At 38.9% G+C, this 13,365-nt stretch overlaps 1 protein-coding gene across 2 annotated transcripts in view; it reads left to right on the top strand.

Moving 5' to 3' along the window:
- Window positions 1–13,158, top strand: part of SPPL3 (SIGNAL PEPTIDE PEPTIDASE-LIKE 3) — a 33,576-nt gene extending 20,418 nt beyond the window's left edge. For both annotated transcript variants that reach the window (XM_008813431.6, XM_026810639.4), the window contains exons 11-14: window positions 2,513–2,655; window positions 7,340–7,410; window positions 12,441–12,524; window positions 12,630–13,158. In XM_008813431.6, the coding sequence (XP_008811653.4) occupies window positions 2,513–2,655; window positions 7,340–7,410; window positions 12,441–12,524; window positions 12,630–12,724 (393 nt within the window). In that variant the 3' untranslated portion in view covers window positions 12,725–13,158. The remainder of the gene's footprint in view (window positions 1–2,512; window positions 2,656–7,339; window positions 7,411–12,440; window positions 12,525–12,629) is intronic.
- The last annotated feature ends 207 nt before the right edge of the window (window positions 13,159–13,365 follow it).

The raw sequence follows: 13,365 nt of genomic DNA, 5'->3' as shown, positions 1-13,365 counted from the left end.
GTTTAAGATTTATTTTGTCATTTTTTTTTAAGCTAAGATTTATCTTTATTTTGGGCTTAACAGTAAAATGCAATATCTTTTTTGTTTAATACATGCTTATTTCACCTTTTGCCCCTTAACCGAGGTCAAATAGCTGGGACAAACATTGATGGTTATGGTTATGGTCACTTTCTTATCCCTTAGCCTGGCAAGCTTGTTTATTGAACTTCCAATTTGTTATATACATTTGAGTAACTCAAAGCTTCCTTTGTTAAAGGAGTAAGCAACATTGAAACAACCTACATCTGTATACATTAAATGCATAAAATTCTGTTTTGCTGCCAATATCTATTGTTTCATTCATCAGTACCACTGTGATGATCATTCTTAATTGGAATCAGACTGCAGAGTCTTACTCTTCATCTTTTTATTTGAATTCGAAGAAAGAGAATATGCATTTTTCTAGTCCCAGTGCATCTCCAGTTATATGCATGGAGGGTGCATTTGAGATGTTAATCTTACTGACAATGAAAGATATGCCATTGGTTTTGAAATTGGAGCCATGACGTGTTGTCCTGGTTAGACCAGATGTATTCATTCCTTGCCTTTAGCATTTTGTGGAAAAACCAGGAATATGTTATATGGCTCAATCGTCAACTTCCCATGACTATTTTACCTAGAGTTGAATTGTTTATCTTGTTTTTCATTGCAAAATGCACAAGAGATAGTAGTTTAATGGAATTGGTTTTCCAGAGTTCATCTTGCATTAGAAATTTAGGAGTTTGTGTTATGGCCTTTTTCTATGACTTTGTGAGGAGTGAGATCAAAATTAATATGTGGGGATTATTAGTTAGACAGACTTGTGGGATAACAAAATTATGTCATTACCCTTTTAATGTTGAGGGCTTCTAAATCTTATTCTAAATGCTCCTATGACTTCTTGTAGTCTTCTTAGTACTCTTTGCCTCTTTTGGTCATTCCTCTGGTTTTGCTGAATGCACCTGATAGCTTCTTGATGCCCTAGAAGGGACGAAATGAGCCTCTACTACCATGTTTCATATTCAGTAGGTCCCAGTAGCATTTTTTAAAATGCTTGGAAGAATCATGGTTATTTCAGTTGGTTGGTAGAATATTTTTTAGTACAATTTTCTCCTTTCATATATCTCTATATCATCTTCAACACTATGACTTTGCAGTGGAATCAGTTCTTTGTTTTTTCTCCTTCCTGTTTTCGTCATTCCAAAAAATCATATAAGTCAATGACTTGTTATACAGAGATCTAATCTATGTATAAAAAAAATATTTCAACATTCCTATCATTTCGTGGACATGCTTGACTGCATCCATTTGCAATTTTCATAATTACTACATGTGATTTTTCATGAGTTTGTTCAGAATTTTATAGAATATTTGTCAGATTCATTTTTTTCCCATACACTAAGTAAAACACAATTCCAGCTTTTGCATCCATCACAATTTTGATAATTTTACTTTATATGAAGTTTTCATGAGTTTGTTCAGAATTGTATAGTTTTTGTCAGATTGAAGGTTTCTGCCGTTCTCTGAATAAGCCATTAATCCAGCTTTGCAGCAGTTCTTAGCTACAAAACCTATATCCATATTCTTCTCCCATGATCTATAAGATATTGATATAAAAATCATTCTATGGCTTTATCCCAGAATGTGAGATCTATATCTTCCATTGTTAGTTCTTACCTTATTCTAGAATTTGTTTAGGTCTGAACCTTAGTCATAGATCAATACAAGCATTCCCTTACCCGTATTCCACAACAACTTTTTATTGTATTTCTTGCCGTCTCTTATTTGCTTAAATATTTATCTCGATTCCCATTTAGTCTTTATGCATGATAATCTATGATTGTAAAAAAGAAATGGTCACTCTCCAAGTTGAACTTGTTTATATCTTCGGATAAAATTTGATGATTCTTCATTTAAATTTCCGTTAAAATTGGACTAGCTTGCATTCAGCCTATTTGCCTCATAGGTAAAATACACACTAACATGCACAATTTCATGGATTCTGGAAATCTTATCCGCTGGTTATTCCACATACTACAAATAAACGGTTGGGTCATGGGGCTAGACCGAGTTGATTACTTGCTATACTTCATTATTATGTTAACCTCCTCCTTCCCATCATTTTAGATATAGATTTGCAACAAATTAATTCCCTACATTCTGTCAGATTTAGTACCTGGGATACCATTCTGTATGAATATATTTAATTTTAAAATGTTTAGTAAAAAAGAATTTTGGAATAGCCATATGTGCAATTTTTATTAGATGTATATCTCCTTACATCCAAAAAAGGGGATATCATAAGGATGATTTGACAAGAGAATTTATTCTGCCACTATGCAGCCCCGTATAGCATTTGCTAGTCTAGTTTTTCCTCCACGTGGAATTATTCTGCCACTAGAACATCTAGAACTGAGATATTCAAGTTAGACATTATTACTTGTACATTATGCAGTAATGATTTCCACAGTGATCAGAATAATTTGCTCCACAGGTTGCTCGTGGTGACAGCAGTGGGGGAGAAGCAATTCCAATGCTTTTGAGAATGCCTCGTTTTTTTGATCCTTGGGGTGGCTATGATATGATCGGCTTTGGGGACATTCTTTTCCCTGGTTTGCTTGTTGCCTTCAGTTACAGGTATCTTTGTATGATATTGCACGATTGTCTGAAAAGCGGGTTATTTAAATTCATCTCCTTGTTGTGTATATAAGACCTGATGGTTATGCATGTTCACTTTTTAATTGCAAAGTCCGGTAGTCTAATTTCACTTGCTAGGCTATGCTATTACCATACTTAGTATAGAAGTCATGTTACATGGATACCTCATTTGTATTTAAAATTTTAAGGTTCTAAAATTTATGGTGACCTTGTAAAGGTTATACCGAATGCTCTAATATTCATTACCTTCTAGTGAAAACTTACATTGTTATTAACTTGCTACTGATGGCATTTTAATTTATTTAAGGTTGACATGTACAATTTAATAGATAGATAGATAGAGTATCAAGTAGGATTTGAGGAACGTGGCAGGAGCTAACATGGAACATTGCCACCTCTCCTTTTGACTTGAAATTGCCTAAAATGGGAGAAGTGCCTTTCTTTCTGACCTACACAAAACGTCTGTCTCTCTCCGTCATATACTCCTATCAATGGCATCAACCTTCCTTGATCTAGATCGAAACACATTTAAACTTGAATCTAATATCTAGATTCAACTTAACCCACTTACACAAATGGGATTAAGCTGGCTTAGGTTGATTATTCTATCTTTATGGTCCAATCTGCAAAATGGGTTTTGTTGGGCTTTTGTCTGGTCCAAGTCTGAACCCATATTTTTGGGATTGAATTGTGACCTGGGTTGGGGTTGGCTACTTCTTGGGGAAATGGATCTTCTAAATACCAGCCAAAAATAAGTTAGATTTTGTAAAATTCATGTGCAGGTAAAGAAAACACAATATGTATATTACTACGATCTTAAAAATATTCATCAGACCATTTTGCATTATGGCTATCTTAGATTTATTAATACAAATTCACTAAAAACATGCACAGAGACACATTCATACTCATATATCTGTAGACTAATATATATGGGTTGAGTGGAATATTGGTGGGTCAGGGAGTTGCGTAACCTATGTTAGTCCATATAGCACTCAAGGTTGGTTGGGTTAGAAATGGGTTAAAAAATGGAAGATCCAACCCCAGCTCCATAAATGGGGTCTACATTCAGACCCTATCCAACCCATAAATTTACATGGGTTGTGTTTGATGGGGTCTTTGTAGGTAGGGGTCCAAGTTGGATCTTGGGAAGAACCAACCATTTGCAGCCCTACCAGCATTCCCACAACCACCACTGAAAGGCCTCACCTTAGTGGTCCCACTAGGACCACCAAGCTTGTTATTAGACTGGGCTGCATGACCAATGACTATTACCTGGTTATATGAGACAGGTGTCAAGTATCCAAGCATCCAGAAATGCTGGACACAGGAATCCTCAAAAGATCAGACAAGGGACATGCCAAATAGTACATAGTTGTGCTTGTAAATATTATGTTTGACTTGAAAATTCCTGCTACGGTTTATTGATTTAAAAAGCCATTGATTGTCATGAAGCATTCAAGTGTCCGAACACATCATGAAGCCTAAATGTTTAAGTGCCTGGGTAATGCTGCCACCAATAGAAATGTTCTTTAGTTAGTGCGATAAACTTAGCTATTATCAACACCTAGACATTAGGCATTTACTTGTGGATTGCCCATGAATAATTTAGATGTAATGAGCAACACATGTGCTAGTATACTCTTTTGGTCATTTCATTAACTAGGGTATTTGTGTTTGAATAGGGATTTATGTTTCACAAGTTGACACATTCTTTAAGAAGTCACCAATTAGTACAATGAGGTCCAATTTTTGACCAAATGTGTGAGAGAATTTGACCACTAATTAATGTTGTCAAAGGCATGCCTAAGGTGCAAGGTGCAGCGAGGTGCAACCTTAGTGCCTTGCCTGCCCCTTAGGTGCTAAAAAGGCACTTGTTTTTTGTGCCTCGAAAGAATAGCTCAGGTGCAGAAAAGTGTGCCTTTGTTGTATTTTATCTCAGCCGTCAACCAGTCAGGGTTTGATCAAGATTGTGGGGCTTTGTGGTCAACAGACAGATCTAAAGTGAGAGATAGGCGGATAGAAGGGAAAAGGTTGGATCTAGGGCTTTGAGGGACAGATTGAGATAAAGGAGCAGATCTGGGAAGGCTCTGAACAGAGTTTCTCCTCTTCCTCTTTCAGCTGCTGCTGCTGCTCTGCCTGTTCCTCCCCTTCTCTTCTTCTTCTTCTTCTTCAGCTGCTGCTGCTGCAGCAGCCGTGTTTCTGTACATGAGAAACAGAAAAGAGGATACAACACTTTATTTATGTTTTGAATGATGTATCCATTATTATTATGTCTATGTTATATTTTGTGCCTCATTTTATCAAGGTGCTGTTGTATTCTAGGCTCCAAGTGACCTGAGCGCCTTAGTGTGCCTTGAGCCTTTGACAACTTTCCCACCTATTTGATCTCAACCTAATATAGAGACAACTTAGCTAGCAAACTTAAATCACAGGAAGTTAACTTTTTGTGAAGGCTCTTTGAGCTGAGATGCCCCAGACTCTATTATGTTGCAACTAGCCTATTCCATGTCCTCATATATAAGACTGTTATATATGTGTCTATTTCATTATACCTAGCAAGTAAATAACGAAAGAACTATGTGCCTCATTGGCTAATCCATCTCCTAGTTCTCTCACTAGCAGTGTGCTTAATTATACAAATCCTGGGGATCTATGGAGTATAGGTCGTATTGTTAATGCCAGCAGCCTTTGTATGTCAGAGTGTGGGGCGTACTGCTGGAGCTGTCACAACATTGTGGTGACACTGCTAGATGGGGCAAGGGTAATGTGAGGATGGTTGGGGCCTTTGGTGGTGTTATGAAGGCCACTAAAAGTGTTGGTGTCCTAGGAGTTGTGGAGCCTTGATGAGGCATTAGACAGGAAAGGACAGCACGGCAGAAGAGAGGGAAGGAGAGCAGGTTGTTTGGGCCAATATCAGGCTGTTAACTTGAAAGGAAAGCAAAACAACACTTCCAATTAAATCTTTTGTGCATATCTGAAACCAGGTAGCCTGGACAAAGTCTCAATACCTACTAGGGCTGCAATTGGGTCGGGTCGGGTCGGGTCGGATCCTAAGTGACGCCGATTCGACCCGGTTTCTTGTTCGGGTCCTAATTTTGGACCCAGACCCGATCCGGTTGAAAATCGGGTCGGGTCGGGTTGGGTCAGGTCCATGCCCACAAATTTTGACCCGACGGGTCATTTGGGTTGGGTTGGGTCCATGTATAATCCAGACCCGACCCAAAAAGTAAGCCCAAATGATGCCATCACTCTCTAACTTCCTAGGTTTAAAAAAAAAATTTGACCCAAAAAAAAAGGGTCGGGTCAGGTCCGGGTCGAGATTGGGTGGATCCGACCCGACCTGACCCGACAAATAGAACGGGTCCAAATCTAGGACCAACCCGGCCCCATAGGTCCTAAAATTTGGGTCAGGTCGGGTCTTTCGCGGGTCGGGTTGGTTCGGGACATGGGTCGATCCGATCCATTTGCAGCCCTAGTACCTACCAAGAGGTTAAATGATAGCTGATGCTTAGAGGGCTATTGTAATTTCTTGGATATTATTCTGCAAAAGATATCCTGTTTATTAGGTTGATTGGTTAAAAAAAAAGTCTGATGGCTAAAATAGTTCTTTGAATGGTTAGAATTGATTAACTGTCATAATCTTTGGTAAAAAACCCTTCTGCCAAAATCTACCTAAACCTGTATTTATTCATCTGTTTGGGGTTATGCTGGACCCAACTGAATCCAAACAAATCATTTGGTCTTAACATTTTCCCGTTGATCTCATGTAATGCAAACCAATCACTAGACAGTTGGTTTTGGTCGGGTTCCTGCTTTCAGGCATCTTTATTTGCCTTAGTAGCTTGATGCATCATTATTTTATGTTTGTCCTAGCTTTCAAACTTGGTGAGTTTGTTTCACTCCAAATATTCTTTGAGAGTTAGGCATTACAATTCGTTCACCCATCATACACTTGCACAATGTTTAGACTCCATAAAATTGTAGTCCTCGCCTCCATACCTTTAGCTCTAAATGGCATGGCACCAACAAGTTATGGCTTTCATATATAATATAAGCTTTTGTCTCTGAACTTGCCTTAGTATCGCAGGATTTTTGCTATTGGACTTGGTTAGTTCAGCATGGACTAATGCATATCTCCATAGTCTTCTATAAATATTGAGTATTATGTGCTTGCAATTCTACATTTCTATTATCATAAGTCTATAGCTTCTTCACAATCATCATTATTTGAGGTTTCCTCAAAGATTGGATCAACCATAAAGTTCTCTCCATTCAATTTTTTCATCACCATTACATTGATTTTAGTCAGTTATGCTACTTTCAACTCCTTATGGTCTTGGAGTACAAAGCTTCCTCATTGCTAGCATTGAACCTATGTTACTTGAGCATTGTCAGAGCAGCACTGCCCGCTATTTTGATCTTTTATCAGTTGTTGCGCATACTCGAGCACCATTTAAGTTTTACAGTTATGTTCATTATGTTAGCAGCTTATTCATCTTGGAACCATAGCATTTATGCTACCTTTACCATGCCGTGCTTTAACTATCCACAGATGTCTGTTGTTTTGGATATTGGTATTGGTTGAGATTGTTGGCATATGTATATTATTAATGACTAATAGCCATTTGGTTTAACAAGAAATGACTACTTCATAATGCAGGTATGATAGATCTAACAAAAAGGGCACCTTGAATGGCTATTTTCTTTGGTTGACACTTGGATATGCATTTGGTAGGTGGCCGATGTTCCCTTCGTATTTCTTTTCTTTTCTCTTTTTCAAATAATCTATCATCCTGTAAAAGCCTTTGGATTGCTAATAGAGATAATGTTATCAACATGGATTTGGCATTTGACATGGTCTTTTGGTTTATCATTTTATGTGTTCCTTTTCATTTTAGCTGATTAGAAATTTATCTTCCATAAGCGTAGTGGCATATTGAAAGTGATCCTATGATACTAGTAGTGATAGCATGCTGAAATTTAAAATTTTTTCAAAATCAATGGTTGTACCTGTTCGGGTTGCCAACGTACCCCTTCACAAGAGGGATCAAGCCACACGTAGTTCTTTTAATTTTGAAATTCGTAGCGGAAAAATCGAATCAAACATTTTAATTCTAGCATGCATAAGAAATCAACTTTCAAAGTACCACTATAAGTATTCATGATCAATATGCCGGGATCGTTTAAACGATTATGCTAAAATCATTGCATGATTAATTTCAGATCTGAAATGAGATTATTAATTAAGTTCTAAACTCAATTAATCTAACACCCAACTAATCTTCGAATGCCCATCGAACAGGCTCTGAAGATTACTCTGTGAAGAGCCCAAAAAGAGGATTAACCCTTGGGGATTGGAACCTATAAGAAATATCTTTGGATCTAGATTTATAGCTTTATGAAATCTGAAAGTAATGGATCCGATGCTCGAGCTTCGTGGCCACACACTCGTCTGGCCTCTACAAGTAATCCACGAGAAGCTCCTGGAGAGATCCAAACCCGCGGAAGTGCTAGCTTGCGCAGGATCTTCCTTGTTGCTGAAAATCGTTCTTTCCGACGCTATCAACTTTTGATTTGCCTTCTTGGAAGAACTTGGAGGAATGGTTTGTAGGGATTAAAGAAGACTTAGATCTGATCTAAAGGCTCTTTTCAGGGATCCCTATCAGCTATGGCGAGATGGACTTAGAGGAGATGGAATGGGCGAGATGAAGGCTGAATTTCATTCTGATCATCTGAATTCGAAATTCAAAGAAAAATCTTGTATTTTGTTGGCGCATAAAGGGGATGGTTGTAACAAGATAGATCTTATCTTGTTTGAATTCAAAATTCAAACACTAGATGGTTCATGCGGATGAGATAGGATCGAAATGGATGGTGCTGATATTCCATCATCATCTAGCCATTCTCCCACATGTCCCACGATCCAAATCCCATCATTTTTCATTGAAAATCCACTTTTATCGAATCCCTTGAATTCAGCCGTCCGCGAGTTCCAGGAGTTTCAGGAGTCGACCTTCCCGATCTCGAGTCGACTCCAAGTCGCCTTGAGTCGACTCCTTCCCCTTCGAGTCGACTCCAAAATCGACCCATGTCGACCCCATAGCTTCGCAGGTCGACCTCGGCTGAGACGACGGAGAGCTTCTTTCCCTGATACGCCCAGCGAGTCGACCCCAAGAAAGCTCGAGTCGACCTCACCCGAGAAAAACAAAAGAGGTCGTCCTCTGGATTCTCTGAGAGAGTCGACCCCAGCCAAGCTCGAGTCGACCCCATCTCGAGTTGACCCCAATCAGGTCTAAAACCCTGATTGAACCCAAAATTGAATCCAATTCAATTTGACTCATCCTTAGTCCATTTACTCAATCAAATTGAGTTTATTAGTAATCTAATTACTAATTAATCCTCCAATAATTATTTTATTTATTTTATAGAATAATTTGCCAATCGAATTGATCAAATTATCTCTGAACGATTCTTAATCATCCATCAGCTATCTTGATCAATCAGGAAACTTCTATGCGTGTGACCTCATAGGTTCAAACCTAAGCCGGTAGTACAGGAACGACTTTCTGCACTAATCGATGTGACCATCTAGTATTGGTACCTGACGTCCGGATAAGCCGAATATATGCGAAGCAAATATTCTGAAATTCTGAACTATGGTTATTGTATAATTCATTTCTTTGACTCCTAATGCTAGGATGACCTCAGAGTTCTGTCAACTCTCTAATCAGTGCATTCACTATGTGATCAACTTTAGAAATCCTGTGACTCATCACAAGGATTACTCTGGCCAAGGTTTTGCTAAATTGAACACAAAGCATTATCTTCTATTTTCAGGAGGGGTCAATTCCATCTTGACTCACACACCGATTTCGCAAGTACTTGACTGCACCCAGTAACCTTCCGTCCCAGAATTAGAAATTCTGTTAGTCCGGTACCAAAGTACAGTGAGTTGCTTGCTAATCACTGTGGTGATCTCAAGTCTGAGGGATACTTATACCCATATCCACTCGGAATATCTCTTGACAGTAGAGCGTTCCGGAATTGGTCACGTTCAGTGAAATGTACTCCTACACTTCACCTGTATGACATATCAGTGTCTCCACTCTCCTTGGTTAAGAGGACAAGCAACGTATATGTCTCACAACGACCTAATCTCGACAATGCTGTCGTTCTATTAACATCATATCATTTAGTCACGAACAGGTTTAAGGACTTAAAAGATAAATCCTCCTTTATCATAAAATAAGTCCTAAGGACTTCATCATATAAGAGTTCATTTGAAGATGTACAATGAAATGATGAATAATGCCAAATAACACTTTATTAATTTGTTAATTCATTTACAAAATTCAATCATCAACGCGCTGACGATTGACATTTAGAAAACAATTCCCAACACATATAACTTGCTTCAATATTGGGACTTGAGTTTATGTCCATTTGATTCTCTTAGATGCTCATTGCCCACATATCACTAGGACCTTAGACGGGTAAAGGCCCCATAGTTGGCTTAAAGTTCTCCTGGAAGTCAATTCATCAAATGGTGATGTTTGGTGATTATCAGTTTTGCTTCAGTTACACTTTCTGGTGAACGAAGATACATGTATTGCTTACCCATCAAAGTGCACAAACATGAAATGGACAGCGAGAAACTTGAATTTAACAGTGAATCTGCAAAACTGCTTGTTGGAGCATTCTCAAAAAATCTGAGAACATGCATAATGTCATGCTAAGTTCCGGAAAGACACCATAATTTCTGAGAACTGCTAAACATAGTGGCAGTTGATCAACATACAAACAACATAATACAAATTCTTGTGCACCATCTACCGACAATAACAATGACATAGCACCAAAGTCGGCGGAACCGGTACTAGGCACCGTACCGGTTGCCTGACAGGATGAGTCGGTACGGGCCCGTGCCATGCCGTGCAGGGCCCGTATCGACATAGTAGAAGAGACAGGGAGAGGGAGAATGAGAGGAAAAGAGAGAGAGAGAGAGCGGGGGAGGGAGAGGGAGAGAGAGAGCGGGGGAGGGAGAGGCCAGTCAGATCAGCCGACGGAAGCCGGAGAGCCTCCGTACGGAGGAGGTAGAGGCCGGGGAGATGCAGAGGCGGGGCTTTGCCTCTGGTCCACTGTTTCATTCGAAACAGGAGCCTGGAGGGGTCTCTTTTATTTTTGCTTTTTTTTAAGTTGAAATCGACAAATCCATTGCTGACTTCACTTAAGTTGAAGTCGGCCTCTCTTCTTTCCTCTCTCTCTCTCTCTCTCTCTCTCTGCCCCTCCCTTCTCCACTCTCTCTCTTTTTTCTCTCCTTCCCCTTCGGCAACGGCGTCTCGGTTTCAATGCCGGAATCGTCCCAGTCTACCGCCAGTACGGCCCGGGATGCCCCAAATCGGGCGGTTCGGAATGGTTCCGCAGACCTTGTATCATATACTGGAGTAATATGTTGCCTAGGGAAGAGTAGTATCTACATGATGTATCAACTTCAAATACTATATGTATTTTGATAATCATATTATGAACAACAATCTAGCTTTTCTCCAGCTTAACAGAGCGCATGTTTCTCGTTCTTCTATCATCATAATGGAGGCCATCCATTCCAATGGAGGATCATGTGCATACAAATTTTGGGTTTTCAGGCATGATTATCAGATTAGTTGATGCAACATTGTAATTGATCAGTAGAAGCTAACCTGCAACTTCTTATGGACTGCATTTTTGATTTTTTTGGCCTTTTGGGAGGGGGGATTAAAGAAGAATAGTCATGCTGAAGATGCAATTATTAGGATGATGGTGCTTATTTTGTGGACCTCTATGTCTGGTTTTATGATGAGTACCTGCTGTAACCAAATTATTTTTTGATTCACATCTGTAATTTCAGTTACCTTTTCTTGGAGGCATTTCTATACTAGGGCTCTTGAGCAACACCACTGTTAGGCACTTTACAGCATACATGGATCCATAATTTAATCCCAAGGGGCCACCTGGGCCTTGTAACTATGCATTGTAAGGGTCCCACTGCCCGGGGCCACCCATGCAATACGACAAACATTGGAGTTGTGTTTGGATCAATTTTTTGTTCCTCGTATGTATTGTTCAATGTACTAATTGTATAATTAAGTGTTACGTCTATCACAATATGGGCCGTTGTCCCCTAAGTGACAGATGCATTCTACTGTCATTGCTTTTAACATATAATTATAATATTACTTTTTTTCCCTTTTTAAGTATATGCCCTGGCTCCTATTATGCTACCACTCTTAGTAGATGGAATCTTCTTAGGGTGATGTACCTGTTTCAAAATCTTCCCAGAAAATTGAACCTGCACCCGCTTCCTAAGCACTTGTTTATTTAATGTGTTTCTAAACTGTCCCCTTCCCTGCACTCGCACCTATTACCCAGTCTAGCAACTAAACTACCATGAGATGGTTGATTATCCTGTTCAGGTTTTGCAGTCCATGAACCATAACAACTATATAAACAATAATTCAGCCATGTTTTTGTGCAAATCAGGGTTGGTTCATGTAGTGAAAAACACTTTTCGGTATTTGTCTTCCATGGTGGCTTAAATTCCCTACTCTAGTTGCTGTTCTATCACATTGTAGAAGACCCGGTCGATGCCTGTTTTCTTATTGAGTCAAACAGACCAGCAGAACAACACATTTCTATAGTTTTTATTTCTTTACTTTTATTTTGGAACATGAACACTTTGTATGAAAGTGGTGTTTTTTTTCCTTTATTTTTGTTGGGTGCAGGTCTCTTACTCACTTATCTTGCTTTATATCTGATGGACGGACACGGACAACCTGCCCTTCTATACCTGGTTCCATGTACCTTAGGTAAGGATCTCAATCTTCTAATATGGTGTAAATTTAGAACCTTGTCTTCGTGTGGTCTATCTACCTGGCTTACTGATGCCAACTTTTTATGACCTTGACAATTAGGCCTTATTGTTATATTGGGTTGGGTGAGAGGAGAATTGAATGATTTGTGGAATTATGGAAGAACTCGATCAAGTACCGGTCCTGCTTCAGAGTGATGAGCGGAGTGTACGTGAAATCTCGTAAGAGATGATGACAAAGTTCTTTTAGATATTCTCAGACCATCTTCACACAGGATCAATTGGAACCATTTGAACTGCATACTACAAATCATCAGGGCTGCCTGAGATAAGGAAGATGGATAAGTAACTCATGAAATATCTGGAGATAGGGAAAACAGAAGTATGAGGCAAGCCTCCCCATCATTGAATTGTAAACTACCATCTTTTAACCAAAATGGAAGACATCAGCCACTTCTTTTATCTATATAGTAAATATTCCACTGCTTTTATCCAACAGTAACTATCGTATTGCAACTTATTGTAATATTATTCGAGGATTCTGTATTGGCTTCCTGAGCCTTTTGTGTGATTTAATCCCTGCAAGAACTTTCTCATTTGCAATAGTGATATGGCCAGCAACTCTTAGATTATTTTCTGCAGATTTGATTCATCTTTATTTTATTTTTAATATTTTTTCATAAATGAATTTTCTTATTTTCATTTTTGCAACATGCGAACACCTTTTCTAGATTTGTACAGTGGCACTGCCAACTTTTTTTTTTTTTGCTTCTTGTTTTCACTCACGCCAGTCATATGCTCTATCTGGATGGATACTGAAAGCAACTGCTCTCCTCTCC

The sequence above is a fragment of the Phoenix dactylifera genome, chromosome 4, assembly GCF_051530095.1.
Source record: "Phoenix dactylifera cultivar Ajwa chromosome 4, Ajwa_hap1_PhDact_Kaust_v1.1, whole genome shotgun sequence".
Classification (NCBI taxonomy): domain Eukaryota; kingdom Viridiplantae; phylum Streptophyta; class Magnoliopsida; order Arecales; family Arecaceae; genus Phoenix; species Phoenix dactylifera.
The sequence above is the reverse complement of the archived record's forward strand: the minus strand, read 5'-3'. Positions and strand labels throughout refer to the sequence as shown.